The sequence below is a fragment of the Chiroxiphia lanceolata genome, chromosome 1, assembly GCF_009829145.1.
Source record: "Chiroxiphia lanceolata isolate bChiLan1 chromosome 1, bChiLan1.pri, whole genome shotgun sequence".
Classification (NCBI taxonomy): Eukaryota; Metazoa; Chordata; class Aves; order Passeriformes; family Pipridae; genus Chiroxiphia; species Chiroxiphia lanceolata.
Window position 1 is genome coordinate 113,063,498 of NC_045637.1, and position 23,243 is coordinate 113,086,740.

Consider the following 23,243-nt stretch of genomic DNA (forward strand, 5'->3'; position numbering starts at 1 on the left):
GGAAGACAAAGTCGCTATTAATGTTATTCACTCCGTCTTCAAGAACAGTTAGGAAGGGAGGGGAGGAGACTAAAAACTCAGCATATTTGGAACTTCTTATTTTAAAGATTTATACCAGAATAAAATTATTAAAATACTATAACAGTGCATCCATATGAGGAGGTACACCCCTCAAATTTCTTCTTCAGAAACTGTTATTTTTAACTTCTCTGGCTAGTCGAGGTCTTAGTATAACCATTACAGCACTTGAGGTTGCTTGGAAAGTCTGAGCAACTTGCAAGATTCATAAAAACAGAAACAACAAAATGGTATAAGGCTCTATCTACACTCAGCAAACTCAGAATTTGCAATTCCAGTCACACCAAAACAAAGACCGTGCAGTTGGCAAAGAACTGCAGCCTCAACACCACAAAGGAAATCACCAGTTACGTTTTGTGCTACATGTAGCTGCCAAGATATGCACCAAAATAACTAGAAGCCCTAAAGAGGCAGATTAACACATTCCTTCTGACATCTCCGAAGTCAGTCTTACTTGGCCATGACAGGACCTTCCAAGTTTAGGGAAGACCAGTTCATGAAGCTATTAGCATATGGTACCATGTCCCTTTTTCCACCTGCTGTCTTCTTGGTGACGAATACGGCCACATCCCATTCTCACTACCAGCTGTGCTTCTGACTCTTAAAGACAGTCTGCAGTCAAAATTTAAAAGTCGTTTATGCTTTTAAAAATAATGTAATCTTTTCACAGAATTATTTGTTAAACTGGCGCCAAAGCCACTGGGAAGGTGTCACACCAATACTCATATTTCTCCTCTTCCTCCTGCAGTTTCTAAAATTACACAGGACGTGAAGCAGGACTGCCAAATGACACCAGTCTTAGAATAAACTGATACTTCCAGGTTTTGTCAACATACTTACTTCAAGATGCGTTAATTTGTCTGCTACAAACTACTCTTAGGATACTATCTTTTTTTTTTAGCACCGCTTTTTAGAAGACAGAAGAACAAAAAAGTACTTGAATTCAATAACTTTATTTGCTAAGCTCTAAGAGTAAAAATTAAACATTTCCTATAATAAACTGTTTATTCCCATTTCACTGGATTCCTAACAAGTTTCACTCAGATTTTTCAATTGTTATGATCTTCTGAAAAAAATATATCGAGATGCAAATAAACTCAAGTATCACAAATTATATTTCAAGTTTAATAAAAAACCCTTATATTTGATATTGGTTTATCTGTAATTGCTATACCAGGCAAACACACACCACACACAATTTTTATCTTACAACAAATTCTGTGACTAAAACTAACCTTGATCAAACATATTATGATTTATGAATTCTCAGCAGCTTCTAACTGTATCTCCTTTGTATTATTCATTGTAGAGATTTAGCTGATTACAGGCACACATTAGAAATCTCCCATGACTTCAAAAGGACTGTTCAAGGCATTAGAATAGAAAGCAGGAGCGTACCAGGCAGCTTGCACACTGTCACAGTAAATTAAAAATCTCTCTGAAAATTACACATCATTTCACTAATTTCTTCTGATTAGAGGAGTGAAAATGTGGATTGACACTTCCTTTCAGTGTAAGATAAAACTTCTGTGCAAAAATGAAGTAATTAAGTCCCACTTCTTTTGACATTTTCTAATGACTCATGACCATCTTCAGCCTGCACTCAATAAAACATTTTCACAGAAACTATTAAAAAACCAGAAAAAACTCTCTGCTACAGCCTTTCAATTCAGTATTGCATTTTCTTGCAAAATTTGAGTTCCAAAATCAGTTTTCATTTAAGTGTGCCAGGTGGTTCTCAGCATTTAAAAACAAAACAAAGCAAGTAAACAACAAAAAAAAGGTGATTTTTTTTTTTTTTAAACCCAGATTTTTAAAAAGTACGAGGTATTTCCAAGCTTTTTTAAAAGACCAGGAGGGTAAAAACTATAGCAACAAATTTTGCTCATTTTTAAACAAAAGACTGTAGAACTCATTCCAAGAAATAAAAATTTCCTATAAATAAAAAAAATCATGTTTACAATACTGAGAAAGTATGTAACAAAGTCAACAATATAATACCTAAGTTGGTCCAGAAGGTTTAACACTCAAAAACAGAATGTTAAAAGTTATTGCAAAGAATTTTAATGAAAGAAAAGCAAATTCTGCTGCAATTGTATAACTTGAAAACACATGAGCAACAATATCACCTCTTTAGACTCCTCTGAAGAGGTGTTCATATCTAATCAACAGTACAGATGTTCCAACACATCTATGACTGGCTTTCTCCTGCTATTTGGAAACAGTTTTACTGATCTCCTATTCTCCATCTCTTTTTACAGCTGCAGCCGCAAACCCCACATTTGCTACCTTGCCTGCCACTCATTTTCACTCTCAATCACCTGAGGATACAAATGTCAAAGTGTATTTATCCTTCAATGCTGCACACAGTTTAAAAACCAAACAAACTGATCAAAACATACCATGTCAGACAAAGACATTATATAAAACTTTGCAGATGGGAAAAACATCACAGACCCTAAAAAGGAAGACTCTTAGTAAGAACAATATAAAGAAACACTACTGCAAACTGCATCACAGATATGGATATATAGTATATGAACCCTATAGCTCTACCTACTACCTAGGAAAAGCCATTATTCAGGCTTGTGCTGGCAGCTACCGACAGCACATTTGCAGAGAATTATTTAAATAATTTAACAGAATAAACTAATACATTATTTACAAATGAAAGCAATTCAGTTTCATGAAATGCTAAGCCAGTCTTGAAATGGTTGTGAAGCAAAAAGGCTTTGAATGTTCATACTCTGTCTTGTCATTAAACAATTACTAATCTTAATCAAGTGGAAAGTAAACAATTAATATTAATAGGCATTAACTTGGGTTTTGTCTGGCCGTTCAACTTCCAACTGCCAGAAAGGAAGTGTACATCCTGATCAGGTTTGAGCTGGAAATATTTACACATTAAAGGAAGTTTCTTTGTGGGAAATATTAAGCTAAGTGGGTTTGAAAGAGATCTGAAAGTCTGATTCTTATAGAGTTCTTAAAATGTCTTGTAATTGTCTCCAACGATCTGCTCTCTATTCATCCTCCCTTTTGAAGTTTTGTCATTTTGGCATCCTTGCACAGTCCCAGAAGAAAATAAAAAATATTCCTACTTGGTCTTCTCATGCTATTCTTCCAGGTTGACACTTTTGAAGCACTTATTAGCATAGTTAAGAAATATGCTCTCTTCCTAAAGTATCTTCCCCATCCAACCTCCCTAACATATGCATGATTTAAGAACACAGCAGTGTCTACCAGATAATGTTCATTCATGAGGAATGGCACAATCTCAGAAGACATATCCATTTCAGCTTCTTACTGAAGGAACACAGCATGACCCTCTTGAAAGTTCAGGCCTTTCAGATAACTAGCATCTGATACCTCTGCAGCTTCCTGTTCCTATCCACTACCTGGCTGATGGCAAGAAGAGAGTCCCTTTTTGCTGTCATTGTTTCTACTAAGACACCTCCAAGCTTTTCTCACAGTGAGAGGGCTTCCTGTGCCATGAACCTCCTAACCTTCACTATAATGTCACACTCCCTGGCAATTTAGAATTAAAAATCCTTCTTACACTGAAAAAAAACATAAAAGAGAGAAAAGACAGAAAAATCCAGGGTAGAACCAACACACAAGATAATTACTTATGAAACTGAAACTATATATTAACATCAGTGGCTTAACTAGCTTCCTACTATGAAATAATTCAAGTTCTTTTAAAAAAGTGGGTGCGCCATTGCATAAAAGCATTGTACACTTTCACATGCAGCTCTGGCCAGATTATTTTCAATCACGAGACAGGTTACACTGCAAATCACCAGATCCTGGGAAATAATTTTGAGAAAGCATAACTACATAAATGGCTGTACTAATTTACACTTCCCTTGGCCACTGTTACAGAAAGGATTCTGGCCTATATAGACCCCTGATCTGACCTGGCTTGGTCATTCCTTTGCACACAGTCCTAGTTCAACTGGATCAAAAAATTCTGTGAATAAAAAAGGTAAAGCTGTATTTCACACATCAAATCTGACCTTTATAACCAAAACATATATTTATTTAAAGACAAAAATCACATTCTGAATTGTGTCACCCTAAAGGGAGGAATGAAAATTACTGTCAAAATACAATGCTCCACTTGGGGTAGACACAGTAGTAAATATATCAACACATTTCTATGATCAGGGTTGTAAAACCTTATGCAACACACTGGTTTCTTGCTGTTCTATACATTACTACATGTACCTGTATATTTAACATATTTCAGTGTTCATACATGGTTTCAACAGCACAGTTCATTCATCTGTGTGATTATTTTTCAACTTGGAACATATCAAATCGACAATTTGCAAAAGGAAGGGCTGAAGAACAGAAAATAACGAGGAACAAATGAGAATGACTCACAAATAGGAAAATGGACAAACACTGCTTTAAGCTCTGAGACTTTCAAAAGGCCCCTGGACTACTTAAGGATAGGTATTAACATGCATTTTCATTTCTATACTAGCAGAAAACTATGGAACACAACTTGCTCAGATCTTTGAATTTCTTAATGTTTGTTTGCATTCTGACATGCTTTTGGCATTAAGCTTCACTATTCAAAGTGACAAAAAAATCTACACTATATCAGAATTAATATCTCAAAAGAACCAGTAGATGGCAATAAAAACATCTGTGATAAATTTTGATTTTGGAAATAAACATAATTTGTGTTACCAGTAAAATTGTCATTTCTTTTTAAGCTTGTTGATACGGTTCCAGGAGGCTTCTTGAAGCAGCAAACATTTACAAAATTTATACAGACAAATCCATAAATCTTTCCCCCATCTGAAAGGTGAAAACACCCGCTGAAGTGAGAAAAAAGCCCTGAGAACAATCTGTTCCCGTTACTCAGAAGAATAACTTATTTAGAATATTTCTTAACTTTATACTCAAACTAAACATACAATTTCAAGATCTTCTGCAAAGTAAAATGCATATAAAAATGCATGGATATTCATTTTTACTCTTAAAATGCTGTCAAACAGTAAAATAAAAAAGTATAATTTTTTAAGTCTTCGTACCTAGTCTTTACATAAGTCTTTACAGCTCTAGAAGCTTCCATTAGCTGTTTTACCAAAGCTATTCTACAACTACTGGTAATTTTTGCAAAGGTTTCAGCTTGAAATTAAAGTATCAAACTATTTTAGTGTCTCACAATTTCACTTCTAAGAATAAACCCAATTACGGTGACTTACCTGTCTAGCATAGAATACAAAAATCAAATTTGTATGATACTAAAAATAAAAACATACACAGATTTTTAAAGGAGGGCTTTTAGATATGATTTCTTATGTATATGTATATATATTATAAATGTTCACAGCTGAGGTAGAGTTATTTTAGAACAGAAACAATATGTTAATTGAAATCACCAGTGTTTTGGATTAGCCTTTTTTAACATTCAGAATTAGTAATGCTGCAGAATTATTTTATATGTATACATCAATGAACCAAATAATTACAAAATTTACATAAAGTGCATTTTTCCATTTATCTTTCTGTATTTTCCTATTTTCATCACAAGTGCAAGCATAGATAGCTCTTGGCTAGGATATCTGTTTCACTGACATAAAATACTTGACGAATTAAATTGCCAAGTATTTTCCCAAAAACGAACCATAAAGCTGTCAGTAAGGTTTGCACCTTACCATGAAACACTTCAGAAAAAGAGACTGACATGTAACTCCCTAATTAATATCTACTCACTATAGCTAAATAATCAATTTTTTTTCATCACTACATTTAACTCTAGGAAAGAAATTTAAACCACACATCAAATATTTACCGTAAGTACTCTGCCTTACATTTATACTTGAAAACTGACAAAACTCAGGTTATAAACAAAGTGCCCTCATCCAATATATATGCATGCATGTCAGTGTGGAAAAAACACATTGCCACAGAAAAGAATTAGCACATGGCAAGACAGATACCTCAAGACTGTTGCCAAAAATATTTCAGCAGTAAGAAAGTTTAAATGGTTGTACAACGCTCCCAGAAATTACTTTCTCTGATTAAAAAGCAAATAGATTGAAGACGAAGAAAGAATACACACTGTAATGAGCAGAAAGACATAAGGGGATAACCCACATGAAAAACACTGTTTTTCTGAAAGTGGCACTGGCAGCTTGGAAGGCAGAAACCGAAAACCTGACGGGGGCCTGTTGGAGAGCCACGTCCAGGGTTGAAGAACCTGACATATGAACACAGGTTGAAGAAATTGAGTTTGTTACCCTCAGACAGGAGAAGGTCTGGAAGGGTGGGTAAGATCTAATCACAGTCTTCCAATGCCTAACAAGTAGCTTCCAAGAAGACAGATATACCCTCTTTGCAAGGATGCGCAGCAAAAAGACAAGAGGCCATGAGCCACAAATTGCACCAGGGAAATTTTTTCTTGCCATAGAAAAAAACCCAGTTCTTTGCCATGAGAATAATTAAACAGTGGAATAGGCTGCCTAGAGAAGTGGTGAACTTCCCTCATGGCAAGTACCAAGACTTATCTTATCTTGACAAGGACATGGACAATGTAATCTAGGGTCCTGCTTTCAGCAGAAGGTTAGGCAAATATCGCCAGAGGTCCCCTCCAATCTACATTGCTGTCTGACTCCATATGTGAAACTCTGCAGCTACTATGTTACATTAGTACCTGTCACAAACACAGAAATAATTTTGCAAAAATAGCACTTTATGCACAGCTGTTTTGCTTCAACTTTTGCACTTTTATAACTCCACTAGTGTCAATGGATTTATACATGTGTCTGTGCTGATGCAGCCTATTTTCTGCATTTTTTCCCAGTTTCTTTACTATGTAAAGTTGGCCAATGTGTATATTTAGCATATCTGCTAAATCCCAGACTCCTGAGTTCTACATGAATAAAGCTATTTGCTCCACACATGTGGAACACTATTCCATGCAGGACCACGTCTTACTGCTACCATGTCAGAATGAAGTTGTGTACATTATTGCCAGAAAATAAGCCAACTAGTACTGTTTTGTGAAAAAATAGTTACCCAACTTTATTGGGAAAAAACAGATTGCACTGAAATCTGTTGCAAAACATTTAAGGATTTTTTTTAAAGGGAAAAAAAGGAAAATACTTTTACTTCGATGTAACAATCCACCTAAAATTGGTTTTGCTCAGGAACTGGATTCAAAAGATCCTTAACTGCACTCAGGATGCAATGTTTACTGATTTTCTAGTTTATGTAGACTGCAAATTATGATGATGCCTTGTCACCTACTAGACTCCAAGCTGCTTGACTCTGATAGTGCTTCCCAGTTCATTTGGTACATCATCTCAGAAACAACTGTCAAGCTTACTGATTGAACTGATTGAATGTTGTGGCCATTACACTGAGTGCTCAGCAGAAGCTCAGTTTCTACTGTACACCACAAGGCCTTTGATGAAGAAATACTTAATAAAATGGACCTCTAGAGAAAAGCAGATGTACCAGACAACTTTCAACCACTTTGATTTTGGATCAGTTTTATTAACAAGCTATGAATCTCACTTTCCAGCCTTTGATAAATGGACTGTGAGCTCCTCCTCATCTAGAAAAACAAGGGTTACTTCCCTTATTCCACTTCTTACAGAAACGACTTTTCAATATAGGTTTTTTTATGATGTTTGAAGATCTAATTTCAAATCCTTATGAGAACTCTATGAAATTAAATCATGCAGTCCAATTGTTTAAGCCCTGTTTATTACAAATAAACCAGTCATATCCTTACATGAAGGGCCCATCTATACCATAGCTGACTACATTCTTCCCAAAACCATATTTGTAGTCTGTAAGGTCAGATTTTATACTACTTATCAAGAGACCTCCATTATTACTTATTATTTCCAAGCTAATCTCCAAATGCCTAGATGTGATCTAGAACATTTAGGCTAAATGCACTTCTGCAAAAAAAGCTTTGCATTAGTTTACCACACTTGAGTGCTGGATAAATGAGTTACTTTTGGAAACCAGGATACACTCATGTTAAGTTGTATTTTACAGCTCTGGTTCAAAACACTCCTACTGATGTACTGTTTAAACAAAAATCACTACTAAGAGTTGCACATACAATGATTTCTTGAACTCAACTTTCATAGTAGTCCTAGAACTGATTTAATTACCATTCTTTGAATTTATGAGAGTCTACTTTAAAAAGAAACAGTCACCAGGAACAAAACTCTTTGTCAACAGTTTTCAGAGAAAAATAAAAAAAAAGCACTGCAGAATTAAGGTTAGACCTTGTTTTAACCCACTCCCCCAACTATCCACGAATTTCTTCAGAGCAATTTTCTTTTTTTTTTTGGTTCCAATCAGTGTAGGAAGTCAGAAGTGATTGGGAACAGTTTCACACGAGCACAGACACGTGCTTGGAATGTCCTACTTTGCACCTGCGGTACACACCAGAATTATGTGTGTACAGTAAAGCCTGAAAACTAAACACACTACAGGATAAACTATTTTTATTTTTGATGTTAATAAGTATTTATCCTTTCCTGTTTTAAGGACATTTGCTTACTTCTTTTTGTTTGAAAACTGCACTGGTGCACTCAGTTAGCATCCATCCATACGTAAAAGAGGGGAGTTTCATCATTCTGCTCCCGGTTCAAATCATGTTGCCATGGAAGCAGATGTTGAATTGATGAAAATAGGTCAACTGTTCAAAAAAAATCACTGGTTTAATACTTCAAAAAATTTATTATATGCAATTTTAATGCTTGCCATTATTTTGCAATTGGTAATATTTCATTCTATGCTATTCTAATTAGCATTTTCACACAATACATATTCCCACCAAAAATGTAGACAGCAGTAGAGTTGTTAATGAAAATAAAAATATTTTGCATAAATCTGTAGGGGCTGGGTACAGAACACTTACAAGAATATCAACCACAGTTCCTCATTACTCCAGTAGTGGATGGTGTTAAATGTTGCCATATACACTGTTTCCCTTTGAGGAGTATTATTATTAAAAAGCACTAGCATTTAAAAAAAAAAAAAACAACCAAAACAAACAACAAAGCAAAACAGGACATTGCTAATATCTATGCTTGGTTTTGACAGCAACAGTGTTTTTCTGTTTAGCTTTGCAACAGATACATGAATATTCAACTGGAGTCTCAATTACTTAAAACTGATTAAAACTTAAACAGTTAAGATTTAAGTAGGCTACCCCATCAACAGAACACATGAAAACATACTTAGCCAACTCAAAGAAATTTCTTTCTTAACATTTCCAAACTGCCTGCCAAGCTGCTGTCAAAATAGCATAAACACACTATAAAATGCTCACCTTGAGCTGCAGCAAACACCGGAAAGTAAAATAACTCACCTGAATCATGTTTCTGAATCTCTGCTAGGTGATCTAAAACACTTTCCTATCAACACCCTGATACATCCAAATTTTTTCCTACCTTGACACTGATGTAATTTAGATGCACCAGGTTTGTCCTAGAGGTTTAATGTGATATATTCTGTTCCTGAATTTTTCTTTACCACTGAAATGCAGAGTTTAATTATTAATAAATATAGTAAAGGTGCATGGAAATACTGGCAACACATGACATTTGGGCTCCTTTCATAGTTCAGAGGTTAACCTGTAGGTTAAATAGTACTTAAAGGAGAAAGGGTCAGTGGTGCAGACATCCCACAAATTAATCCAGCACAAACCTACCATAGCACTACTGTGTGTCTTCCACACACAGTTGCTTCTGCCCTGCTCCCTAGTGAACTGGGTCAGACAGCTTCTCCCAGATCAATTCCCTAATGTGGGTCATTATGCACCAGATAAAAGAAAGTCCCAGTGTAACAGATAAGATGGGAATAAATATACAGGAAGCAAAAGCAAAAACAGCCTCATCTCTTTAAGCTGCCTTAAATCTGTACTGCTGCTGTTCATAATCCCACAGCATCTAGTACCACTCCCTTCTTTCAACATTTAGTAATCAATGTTTTAACCTGAAATATGTACAGCAGAACCTCTGATAAAAAAACATTTCTGTAACTGAGGATATGTTTAACTGTCAACACAATTGAAAACATCTTCAACAGAAGCAAAACTTACGTGTGCTGTGTTCATTTTCATATAGTTTTTTAAAATAAAATTTCTGTATAAAATGTGTTTCACTTTGGAGAACGCTTTTGGACTGCAGAAAGTTAATCATTTGTGTTACAAAACTTTTTACAAGATTGGAGAACCTGAGCTAGTCTCTATGTCTTTAGATATTAAAACAAACAAACCAAACCAACCAAACAACAACAACCAAAAACCCCACACCATGAAGTTGATAAATATTGTTTAAAAGGTACTGAAAGAGTGTCCTTACAGAGATTGCAAAAGTCTTACATTTCACATTGAATAGTTTTGTAACTGTTTATAACCAACAACATTCCAAAAAAATCAAATGGCTCGTTATGCTGCAGAAACATACTGTAAGACTCATATGTTGGGTTTGTATCTTTGTGTTTTCTCAGACAATAAATAGTTTGTAATAACAGAAAAACAGCCGCAAAAAAACCCCTCAAACTAGCATACTTAACATTATCAAGCATACCGGATACTTCTGATTAAAACTGGTTTTTAAATAGACCTTTTCTGACCAGTGCATTATGACTTGCTTTGTTGGTGTTGGTTTTGGTGGGTTTTTTTAATTAAGAAGGAGAAGAGAAAACTTTTCTTTAACCAAATGGTTACCTTTCCTCTCCTCTAGGTCAACCAGCATTAGCCTCCAACAGTCCCTTCATAGAATGTTAATTATAGATTGGTGGTCTTCAACAAAGCTGCTTCTCTGTATAAGACAACATTTTTCCCCTCTCTTCCCCTCAGTACTAATTTATCTTTTCTCTGCAAACTTTCTTCCCTTTGTTTTCTGAATCCCCCTTTCCACCATGTTTATAGCTGTTTTGAGATACAATGTTAAAAGTAATTCCAAGAGCTACCTAATTACCATGCTGCAATTTCTGTCCCCTAAGAGCTGCATATACAGAATTTATAATTTAGAGAGAAAAATGCTGATATTCTCCTGTGGCCTACCAGGAAACAGAGGTCAGCCCAGAGATCACCCAGCCAGCTTCACATTCAAACAGATAAGAGGGGAATACACAGCAAGCAAAAGCAAAAACAGCTCCATCTCTTTAAGCTGCCATAAATCCATCCTGCTTACAGTTAGTCATACAGTTTTCATAATATGATCTCTCTAGATATGTTGTCCAGTAATAAACTATATAATTAGAATTATTTTACCAAATTTTTTGTATTACAATATCTCACTGAGATTAATGTAAACATTCACATGTGCATAACTGAAGAGCAATTCAATTGGGCTGCCTGTAGACCATAACTTCAGCAAACTAGCTGACATGTTCATATTTGGAGCTAATTCTGCAAACCTTAAGGCCTGGAAAACAAAATTCAAAGCAAGCTCATAATTCATTGCATAACATTTAACACCTGTAAAAGAACAACAAAGAAATATGTGCTCCTGATGCACCTTGGTAAGGCAATGCACTTTAATAACTACACAGACACAATCCAGACCTTTTGCCACAAGGAAAGTAATCCAGTTCCTAAAGGCTAAAATAGCATAATGATGAAAGTCAAGGCAATGGTACACAAGAAAACTCTGAAGGGAAGATATATAAGGGCAAAGTCCTGCAATCTCAGTTATTATGTAAAATGTCCACAGACATCCCTCCATGTCTGAAAAAGAATGACACTCAAGTGATTACTACACAGAATTAGGAAAAGATTAAACCCAAATTCTGTTACAATTACCAATATTTACAGTCATCATCCACAGTTGTAGCCTTACAGGATACATCCCATAAAGATTATGTACAAAGTCTTCTTAAGATATGCTGGGGTCACAAACCAAGCAGCGAAATAACCAGTTCACAAAAATTTGATTATTTTGCTTCTTGAAATAGCACTACTAAATACCTGAAATACAAGAAGCCACAAATAAACAGTATCTTGGGAATGCATGGGAAAGTATGGCAGCAGCATTCACAGTATAGGAAAACACGGAAAAGAAAGAACTCAAAAAGCAAGACTTTGAAACTCTTCTTTGATAGGAAAATCTTAATTTCCTTTTAATGTAAGGTGCAAGGGAAAGTCTACTTCCTGTTGTCATTTTCACTGGTGTTTGTGTTATTTGCCAAAACATGCATTGTTTGAAGGCACACTTACCTCAATGAATGCCACAGTCAGAACAAGGTCCATTTTGGAGTCTGGGAAAAGGGCATCCACTTGTGGAGACATTCCAATCAGCATACAATTAGTTACAACTGATATTACACTCATAGTTTCAAAAGCCAACTGAAATAAAACACAAATATTTATAGTTACCACCATTGCCTCTAATTTACCAGTCCCCAAATTGCTCTGGACAATACCTCTCTCTTCATTAAAGCCTCAGAAGACCCCTTAGCTTAAATTTCATTTTCCTTCATCTTTTGAATTCTATGGTATAAGACTTGTTTGGCAAGCAGTCCAGACTTCATCAGCTTGACAGGCAAAGACAAAAACACAACAAAGTCGTAACCTGAACAAGCAAAAGAGTATGCACTCATCTACAGTTGTACTCCTGAACAAATTTATTTCAGGATAAAGGAAAATTGTAAAGTTCATAGAGGAACTAATACTCCTAACACTGGTTTTGGATGTTTTCTCTGAATGCTAAGTAATGGGAAAAGGTAAAGATGGCTTAGAATGACTTTCAGAATGGCTTTTCTAAATCACAACTAGTTGCACAAGCTGAAATTTATTGAAAGAAAGATTTACATTTAAACACATGCAATAGCACAAGTCTAAGAAGTTCTTGCCTACTCCCAAAGCTCCCACAAAATGTCTAAAAATATTAATACAGCTTAACAATTACATTTGCAATATAATTACTTATTGCAAGGTCCTGTCTGGAAGGAGAAAGGCTGACATTGAATTGTAGGAACTGTCACAATGAATTACCAGAAGTAGCTTTCTCCTTGAAAACAAGCTGGTGACTCAGCTCACCTGGTAAAATGATTCCAGTATTCCTTTAACAGAAATCTTTCAGCAAATACTCTAACTTCCATATGAAAGACAAAACTTCGAAATTTAGTTATTATTTTAATTCAAAAAGCAAATGCATTTCTACTATTAGTTAAAAAAAATGACACCATAAAAATAAAAGACTGTACCAGTATTGTTATAATTTTTCAGCCTACTCCCTTGATTGAAACAAACTATTCTAGCCAAACAAAATGCTATTCATATACCTGCAGCTATGCTTGTGACTTATGACCACAGCCTGATTTTTCTGGTGCTCACACCACTGGCCAATGCAGCTATGCCATCAAGATGTCAGCAGCATAGATTTGGACTGAGAAAATACATTCCAAGTTAAAATGCAATCAGATTATAATTCACACATTTTAATGACATATTATTAGAAGACTCCTTGTATAAGTCCACCTCAATATCTATGTGTCCAGTGAACATTGCTCAGAATCCTTGGTTTGCATGTTTTTACAGTATGTTTCACTTGAGGTTTTATGATTTCATTTCTCATCTCTCATTTGCTTCATTTGATAATATTTACACCCCCTCCAAATTAAATAATTGATTAGTTAATTGTGCCCTTTGTCTCCATTACATATCACTAGAAAACTTCTTAAATAAAACTAGAATATGGATCATCCCCTAGAAAAGTTCCCCCAACAGACTTCACACTCCTTATCAAGCCACTGCTATTAGAGAACGCTGGAGTCTCTGGATGAAACTTAGTTGCCTCCTTTCTTTCCAGAAAATACTCTGGTCAGGATAAGTTCACTGATGCAACACACTCAACAACTTCCAAAATAGCTGGTGCTGGCATGATTGCATGTGCAAACAACTGAGGACAGAAAATCTTTAACCCAGTACTACTAGCATGAAATTGTTTGGATAGACTACAGCGGTCAGGCTGTGCAGAAAGTTCCAGCTCCTGCTCACAGATCCAGGTTATTTTAAAATTAGCCACCTTGACTACCAGTGATCACAAGGGCACAAGCCAAGCATGTGGTTTATCTATTCTTCCATTTTTTTGAAACCCTTGCTGAGCTCCACGCTTCTGAGATTAAATCAGATATTACCATTTCTAAAATATGCGGGCTATAAGGAGTACCAGGCAGTATCTGGAAGCTTTGCTGTGTTGCATTGCAACAGCAATACAATACATATACAAGAACTAAAAGAAAGATTTGTTTTCTTTTCAAAGGCAACTGAAAGACATGTGGTCAAAAACCCCATCAAAAAAAATCACTTGGATGGATAGTTGGATAGAAAATATTCTAAGGCATTGAAGAGAACAAAGTACCTACTGAACTTTGAAGTGGCTCATGGGTCAAACACACAGCTTAAATACATTTGTTGAAACCTCTTTTAAAACAAATGAACAGAAAAAAGACACAAAAATTACCTGCCAAACACCAATATTTGCTGTGGGTTCTGCAAATGGACGCTTGTAAACTCTGCACATCTTTAAGGCATCAGAGTAGATCTCTGTGATATTGTTTAACACTGCAAAGACAGCTGCCAGTGGATAAACACATGAGAAAAGACTCACATAGCCAAACTGTAAGAACAACTCCAGGTAATCATCAAAAGTACCCTGAAAAACAGAGCAAAAATAAGAACAACTGTAACCTACAAAAAACAGATGAAGAAACACAGTAATAACAATAGAATTGTAACACATTTCCTCATCCCAAATCAGTTTTTTGGGAATGACTGCTGATAGAAAACAACAATTAAAAAACTCTCATCTAATTAATTTGGAATTATTCAATTACTCCAAACTTCTTATAAGGGAAGGCCAAGGTTTTTCCTTTTACCTAATGCATTTTCTGGAAGCCACACTTCTTATCCTTATAACATGAAGTATGAATATATTCATCCAATTCAAGTTCCTGACTATCTCAGTGAAGCAGTAACAGAAGGAACAGTGGGGAATAGGAAAACAACACCACGCATTTAAACTGTCAGAATATTCTCCTAAGAGCATTGTGGCAATAGAAATCCTAGTACTTCAGACTGACCATAAAAGACCTAACAGAAAGGCTGGTTTGGTAGATAGGCAACTCTTTCCTCGTACTTCTGCTTATTTATTTCAAAATGAGTAGGTCAGTTAGTGGCCCACTTGAAGGATGAAATGACACAATTCAGCACTGACATCTGAAAGGAACAACTAGTGCAAACAAACAAAACTTATTTTAACAAATCCACAACACATCAATCACCTGATCTTAAACCAAGAATGTGGGTACTTACATGCTTATTAAGTATTCACATGTAGGTTTATCATATATTTGCATATTGGTTTTGTAGTATTAATAATAGTTCTTCTATTACTGCAGCAATTATTTATGAAAGAACTGAAACAACCACTTTTAAATAAAAGCATTCACTGAACAAGGGATGGTGAAATACCACAAACAAGTTAAACTGGGATCTAGCTATCTTATATTTACACAGACCCACATATTGTCCTATCTCTCAAAATTTAAATCTTGAAAACTTGACAGTAACTGAGATTATTACAGGAACCATATAAAATTGGTTTCGGCTCAGACACATGGTTCTCTAATATTTTTTGCCCATTATAGCTGTTAAATTGACTATCCTTTTTCAGCACCTCTTGCTTTTTTCCCTAGCAAACAGAGAGACAGTAGAAGCCTGCAAACTCAGAAATCAACACAGGGTGCTCATTAGTTGCATTTTCATTTGAGGTCATGAAGAGCTACCTGACTTCTAAAGCCATTAAGATTTTTCCTCAGAAACATTTTGTACAAACTTTGAATTTTATTAGGGTCTTTCTTAGGGACATTTGTGCAGGATCCCTCACTGGAGTGACAGCCACATTATCTGTTCCTGCTACCCCTTTCTCAGACAACTGTTGCAGTCAGAGAGCATTGCTTCCCTTTGTGCCCCTCCTTCTGCACAGTAACTGCACAGTATTCCCACTGCTTCCTCACACCTTTCTTCTCATTTCCTTGCTGACTTTCAGAACAGCAGAGTATGAAAAGAAAATAAGTATTTATGAAACTTTGTGTTAGAAAACAGGGAGTCTGATATGATGTTCAAGAAATTTCTAACTGTGCCACTGTCAGCCGTGAGATCAGCACATGAACTACAGCATCGAGAAAACAAAACCAACAAAAATTCAGAAATTCAGGGAGAAAATGAACTAGAGGAGAGAAGCAGAAATTCTAAAAAATAATTAAAAAATTACTGCAGCATGTTTTTGTATCTTAAATAGGGTTAAGGCCTGGAGATTTGAAAAGTGAGAAAGAACAAGAACAAAAAAAATAGAGAATTAAATGCTGAAGAGTATGTAAAGGAAAGGAAAACAAAAGACAAAAGCCTGAAACAGAATTCTGTCAAGACGCCTGCTAAATTCCTCAGGTACTAAACATAGTCAAATGCTTCCCCCTTGTGACAGCTTTAATTTTAGAAATATTCTTGCCTGCTGACAGCTCACTGCTTGCAAACAAATCAGTGGTCTAATATTATGTTCACAAGCACAGCACAATTACAATATTTAGACTGAAAATAAAATTAAGGCCTTGAGTACACAGTACCTTGAACTGAAACTGAGGCTAGCAGTGCACATGTTCAAGGCAAAGTCCTAACTCTACAACTGACCTCTTGGGTTCCTGCAGAAAACTATTCAGGGCACAACGGCACAACAGGTGCAGATTCATTCGATCTAGCTCTGCACAAGAAGCACTGGGCAATGTGACTCAAAGACACCACGTTGCCTTGTATGTGACAGCTGAGAAGAGAAGTCAGCTCAGGTCTAAGAGCCAGAGCATCTGCTCAGGCATACCAAGGCCTGATGCTGACACAGAGTGTTTGGAGCTGTGCAGGTGCAGTGCTGGACTATGCTGATCAGTTCAGACATAACTCAGGGATATCTGCTGTGTTCCCCAATGCAAGACAGACATGCTGTCTAAATCTATCTCCTTCCGTATCAAACATGGGAAATACCAGTCTTCAAATAGGAAAGCAAGTAGTAACATTTGTACAGTTTTTCAATTGTAAAGGTGCTACTCTTTCTCATCTTCCCATTTCATGGCACTTCATGCAGGAAGAGAGGAATGTGATATGGTATTAATATCAAATTTCAAACTGCTGATCTCTACCTTTGACATAAGGCACACTATCTACATGTAATTCTTACTCTGTAGAAGTACTGTAAATCATACAGTATTAAGACTCTTGTGACTATGCTTGCAGCACCTGATCAAGAAAGCTATCAGCCAGTCTTTAAGGCCTTAACATACATGCCAATATCTACTTTGTCAATTCTTTTAGAACTGCAAATAGTGAATTGCAAGAAGTGTGTTAAATACAATTAAAAATTATACTGGGCAGGAGGTGGTCAGGAACAGAACCAGGAAGACAGTGAATGCAGAAGCTGTGGTTTCATGAAGCAAGAGGTTCCAGCAGCAGTATTGTTTTGAAGAGTTGGTTTCTTCTGCTCTCTCCATTTCTGGCCCCATCCACACATGAGCACACTCTCTCTCAGGCTTTAGTTTAACTGACCATTTAAACTAGTATCACTGCAAAATCAAACCAGAACAACCTCCCTCTTCCCTATGCCAGGCTACTCATCCTGGTAGCCTTCAGGTTACTCTTGGAGATTAAGGGTATATTATACGAATACTTCTTTCCACTGATACAGGATTACATAGCTCCAGATACAGCTGTTCATTCTTTCCCCTTCCTTCTGGTGTAACAGGGATCCTGCACTGTATCCATTTCTTGATCCAGAGCACCATGTAGCTGCATAAACAATACCACCAGCAAAACTGATGAAGCTGGAAATAAGCTGTCAGGCCAGACAGCCAGAAATATTTTCATTTGCCCTGGCTGATGCTTCTGTCAACTACAGCCCAGAGAACTTTTAACTCTTTTACAGTAATAGAACATACCAAATAGGTTCCCATTTCTTTCTCCATATTGACTTGTTCAGCTAATGACGGTCTGTATCAGTTTTCTGAGAACAAGTGAGTTTCTTCATCTCTTGTTATGTCTCTTTTGGAGCCAGTAAGGAAGCAAGGATTCTGCAAACTGATTGAGGATCTGCGAAGTTATCAGCAAAGTGGCCAAGCTCTTAAGTTTAAAAAAGAAATAAAATAAAGAGAACTGTGATAAAGTACGATCATTTGCAATTCTGTGTGTTCTAGTAACACTGTGAGTTATTATACTATGACAGAAAAAGGCCAGCCTAACAAACCTAGCAACAGCACATGAAAAGTATAGATGCCTAGTTCCATTCTTTGTTATACACTGAAAAGGACAAAAGGACTTAGAAGACTATAATTTTGTGGATCTGGATGTATCCTGGACACAGTGCACCAAGTGCAATGAAAGGTAACACAACATATGCCAATGACAATCATGGAGCTAAAAAATCTTTTTTTTTCCACGTTTTTTCTTCTTGCTTTTACCTGAAGGTAGATGAAATATCACAAGTGTCATGCTGGTATAGATAGCCAAGTGTTTTGCTAGAGATCACTTTAGAGGAACAGAGATCTTGAGCTGAAGTTCTCTTGTTGTACTGCTCATTATGTTTGGAGCAAAAATATTTTCCTTATACCCATTTTTCATGCATTTGAGGGCATGAAAGATATTAACAACAGAAAGCTGATTTAAAACTAACTACAAATTATTTTTGCCTTTATTTATTTACAGATCCTCACTGTAGCTATAAACTTAATCATGCTCCCATCATTGAGAGTCTCTCATTAAGAACACTACAGAGATAATAATTTTCTGACGTAAAAGGAAATAAAGAGGAAATGAAAATTTCCCAGCCTCATCTGTGTAAAGGAATAATCAATTTATTTGAAAACAGTTCCTCATTTATACAGAGGGAAAGAATTGCTCTGTTGCGTTATGATTCTGCAACAGTGCTAGGGGGAACTTAAATACAGAAGATGGATTCCTAAGAAAATATATGAAATATATTCATTGTCAAGCTAATGTTTTAGAATAATAATTAAATACTAAAGTCCTGTTTCAATCAATCCTTCATTTTCCTAGATTCATCAACATTCTTAAGATGCTCTTGGAACTCACCTGCCTCAAAAGCTTCATATCAAACAGCACAAAGGCAATGTAGAAGAGAGATGCAAAACAATTTAAGAAGTTGAACTGCAAATAAAAATATTTAGTTTCAGTGCTCAAGCAAAAGTTCAGCTGCAGAATATCATCTAACTTAACAGATATCTTGACTAAACAGCTTCCATGCAGATGTAAACTGTTCCTCAAAATTTTCTTTACCATGTTTAAAATTAAGTTCAGAAAAATTATTTAATAAAAAAGTCAACAAAAAACTCAAAACAAAACAAAACCACACACTAAAAAACCACCACCCTGAAGGAAATAAAAAAGGAATTCTGGAAGAGACTTAAACGATCTTTTCAAAAAGGAAATTAGTTAAACCAATCTTGGCAACTGCTTTTACTGAACATCTTATACGCAAATTTAAGATTTAGAGTACAATTCCTTAGAACCAGTGTCACCCTGACCATACACCTGAAAGAGCAACCAAACACATATACATGAACACAAAAGCTAGTTGTTCAGAGACACAAAGTAAATAGATCAGTATATACTATAAACTGCACAGGAATAGACTGATGGACATTTCCAGCCTCCTCTGACCAGTTGTCTGAATGGCAGTACATAAAAGTTAATACATGAGTTTTTAAAAATACGGTTAACCATAAAATCTTCCAAAAACTAAATGGAATAGTTCCCTGTTGAAGACAGGATCACAGCAATTAACAGGAAAACATATATAGAGAGAATCCTAATGAAAGAACAATCAATACAAATAAAAAGCCAACTTCCACTATAAAAAGAGGCATCTAAAATAGTCTAGCAGTTACTGTAACCACAATAGAAGTCTTGTTTACTCTGATATTTGTGCTTGTATTTGGCCTTGAACAAAAGTGTAGGTCAGTGAGGTAATGCTAGGAAAGCATTAATAAAACACATGACAAGTTGTCTTTTTAAATAATCTTAAAAGCTGCTTATACTACATACTTACCACTAAAACCTTCAAATTAAATGATTCTGATACGAAGATTCCAACCTGTGATTTTCTAAAATACCAAAAAAATTATTGATCAGTAAACAGTAGAAGTTCTTACCATACACTAGACATTGTTATACAAAGAATAAAGAGACTTTTCCTCCACCTCAAAATTACTTATCTAATAGTTTATGTTCCTCCAACAGTTTATGGGAAAAGAATGTATATTTAAGTGAGGTAACCAGTACCTCACTTAATCTATGAAGCTAATCTGATGTACAATATTATCATACAGGTTTTTGTCTACAACTCTAGTATTTTTTCTACTGCAAAGAAAGAAAAACATCCATCATTCTTAACACTTAACAAAATGTTTCTAGCTATTGATTGTTCTTTGGCTGAAAAGTAATGCAAGACTAATGGAATATAATACGAAAAGTAACAATACCAAATTTAATTCAAAACAGTAAATGCTCACAGAAATGCTCCCATCCATCTCCAGGAATTTAGATCAGACTCCATGCTCTAAAGCAGACCAGAGTATGTGAAATTCAACAGACACATTACTCATTCTGAATTAAGATTTTCCAGTTCATTCAAGATAAACTGTCAGAAGCTGATGTTTTAGGAGGGCTTTTTACCAGCAGGAGAAGAGGAAAGTGAATGGGAGATTTCCAATTTCTTTCTGCTATTTTGTCAGATTGTACCTTTAAAGGCCTGGCCTAAGGATGTAACTGAGAAGGCAGCACACTAACATGAGCTATGTCAACAAGGCTGAAAGGAGACACCCGCCACCTATGGACCCTACTCAGCACAAACCAGCAGAGTTCTATTCTTGACAGGGGTGTGAAGCGGGGCCTGACATGTGGAAAACACACTCAAGTGACTGAATGCAATTTTTACTTTCAGCTTTCACTAAATGATCAGTCTCATGACAATGGCTGCAAGAGGGTGCTTAAATACCCAGATTGTTTCCCATGCTTTGTCAGTTTAGCCGTGTAAAATCAGACATTATCTGAAAATATGCCAGGTGGGAAAGAAGGTAGGACAGTTCAAGCATGGCAGCATAAACATACTGGATAGAACAGAAAAGGCACAAGCTGTCAGTGTAGCAAATTACATAAATACTGTCTCTGCTGAATATGAAACAGCAGTTTAACAACCAAAATATCTGGGATTAAAAAAAACCTTGAGTTGCCTTTTAAAAGACATTTTAGTCTATCTGATCAACACAACTGGGTATTACGGAAAAAAGCTTTTTCCTGCAGTGCCGTAAGAACATGAAACAAAACCGTTAACTGAACCTTAGATATGAATTTATAAGTCATTACTTAAATAAAAACCTTGAACAGTCCTAAACAAATAAAGAAATTGCTTGCTTTTACTATTGTGGCTGTCAGGTTGAATTTGCTGAGCAAATCAATTGGCATGCATAACCAAGCCCCACTTCAACACCTCTTTTTATTCTGTCTCTGCATCAATCTCCCTTTTGCTTATCTTTCTTCTGTTAATTTTCTGGGTCTCTGGCTTTAGTAATCTGGATTCTGTCCTACAAATTAATGCCATATGGAGCTACACAAAGCAGTTAAACTCTCCATAGCTTCATCTATTAACTTGTCTGAAAGTGACTGCACATGTCTGTAGAAGTGCTAAAATTGAAAATAAACACTAGCATTTCACTATCCTTATGTTAGGTTACAAAACACAAGGCCCAATCTGTTAAATAAGCCACACATACAAGGGGAAGAAAAAGGCAATCTATTATAACATTCCTCCTCTTTTGAAAGTGCCCAGAGAAATATATTTTGATAGGGACATGAAATCTCAGTCTTTGTTATATAAGTACCATACACAAACACTTTCATATGACATTTAGTTGGTGGTTTTAGATTTGGTTCCATTATCTCAGTGCCTCTGTCATCTGCACAGATGTATGAGGAGATTCAGATACACTCAGCAAACCCCAGGTTTTGGGTGCAACTTGCCAGGGCAGTCCTTCCTGCCACCCATCCACCTCTGAGTCCTTCCTCGTGCTCTCATCTTGTCCCTTTTGTCACCACTAAGGCTGATACAGCAAAACAAAGAGCTAATTAAGGGAAGGGGGACTTCTGCACCAAAGGGAGAGAGCAGCTGAGGAAGAAAGCAGGATCACCCTTCTGATGGCGTGTCAGACTCAGAGCAAATTAACCCAAATATGAAACTGCAATCTCAGAACACTCAAAATATAAGAAGTTAAAATGGCTATCTCTTTTAACCCGACAGCAAAAAAACTGCATCAGGAAATTTCTTCAGCATTCTGTTAAACAGGAGCTCACAGTAATGTATTCTGCAAAGAAACAAAGTCTAAGCATCTGGGATTCTAACTTGAAGGATGAAGAATAAACAACTTTCTTACCCCATGATGTTAAGAATTCAGCAGCATACCGATAGATACGGTTCATAATTTCAATCACAACAGCATATGATACTGGGCACATACAGCATCAAGCTGCTGAAGTTAGACTCGTTCTCAGTGTGATAATCCAGAGCCCACTGTTCCAAGTCAAAGTAAATCATCATCACGTACAGCGAGAAGTAAAGGCAAAGGCACACAAATGGTAAGGACACCAGATAAATCCGTAGCTGTCTCTTAATACTTGAGTACACCGGTTCCTCCCTCCCGGTGACAGGATTGATACCCAGGACACCATGGAAGCCTGGTCTTGGTTCTTCAACTGTCGCTTCATCAACAGCGTCCCCCAACGGTACGTCAGGATGGCGCAAATCCGCTTCCAAACTTCCAGTATCACGGTGGACCAGAGCAGATGAATGTGGCGAACATCACATATTTGTCATAGTCTTCCCATGCAAACACATAATAAGGAATCCAATGACAGCCATTGGAATCAAAGCAAACGTGAAGTATTCTAAGAAGCCGAAGTAGAGAGCAATGGTTTCGCCAAAGTAGCAGCGTATGTCATCTGCAGAGAGAAATGAATCAATTAAGACTACACTTAAAACATAGACATCAGTACAACACCAAACTTGACCTTTACACGAACCTTCCATTGGCCAGAATTTTTTTTTCTAAATAACACA

The 23,243-nt window shown here is 36.2% G+C and overlaps 1 protein-coding gene across 1 annotated transcript in view; it reads right to left on the reverse strand.

The window, feature by feature from the left end:
* Nucleotides 1–23,243, reverse strand: part of ANO10 (anoctamin 10) — a 125,506-nt gene that overhangs the window by 91,426 nt on the left and 10,837 nt on the right. The window contains 12 exon segments of the mRNA XM_032680505.1: nucleotides 12,290–12,418; nucleotides 14,538–14,729; nucleotides 18,055–18,102; nucleotides 18,104–18,235; nucleotides 19,205–19,279; nucleotides 20,181–20,197; nucleotides 20,200–20,235; nucleotides 22,561–22,628; nucleotides 22,630–22,879; nucleotides 22,882–22,971; nucleotides 22,974–23,030; nucleotides 23,033–23,125. Coding sequence (XP_032536396.1) covers nucleotides 12,290–12,418; nucleotides 14,538–14,729; nucleotides 18,055–18,102; nucleotides 18,104–18,235; nucleotides 19,205–19,279; nucleotides 20,181–20,197; nucleotides 20,200–20,235; nucleotides 22,561–22,628; nucleotides 22,630–22,879; nucleotides 22,882–22,971; nucleotides 22,974–23,030; nucleotides 23,033–23,125 — 1,187 coding nt within the window.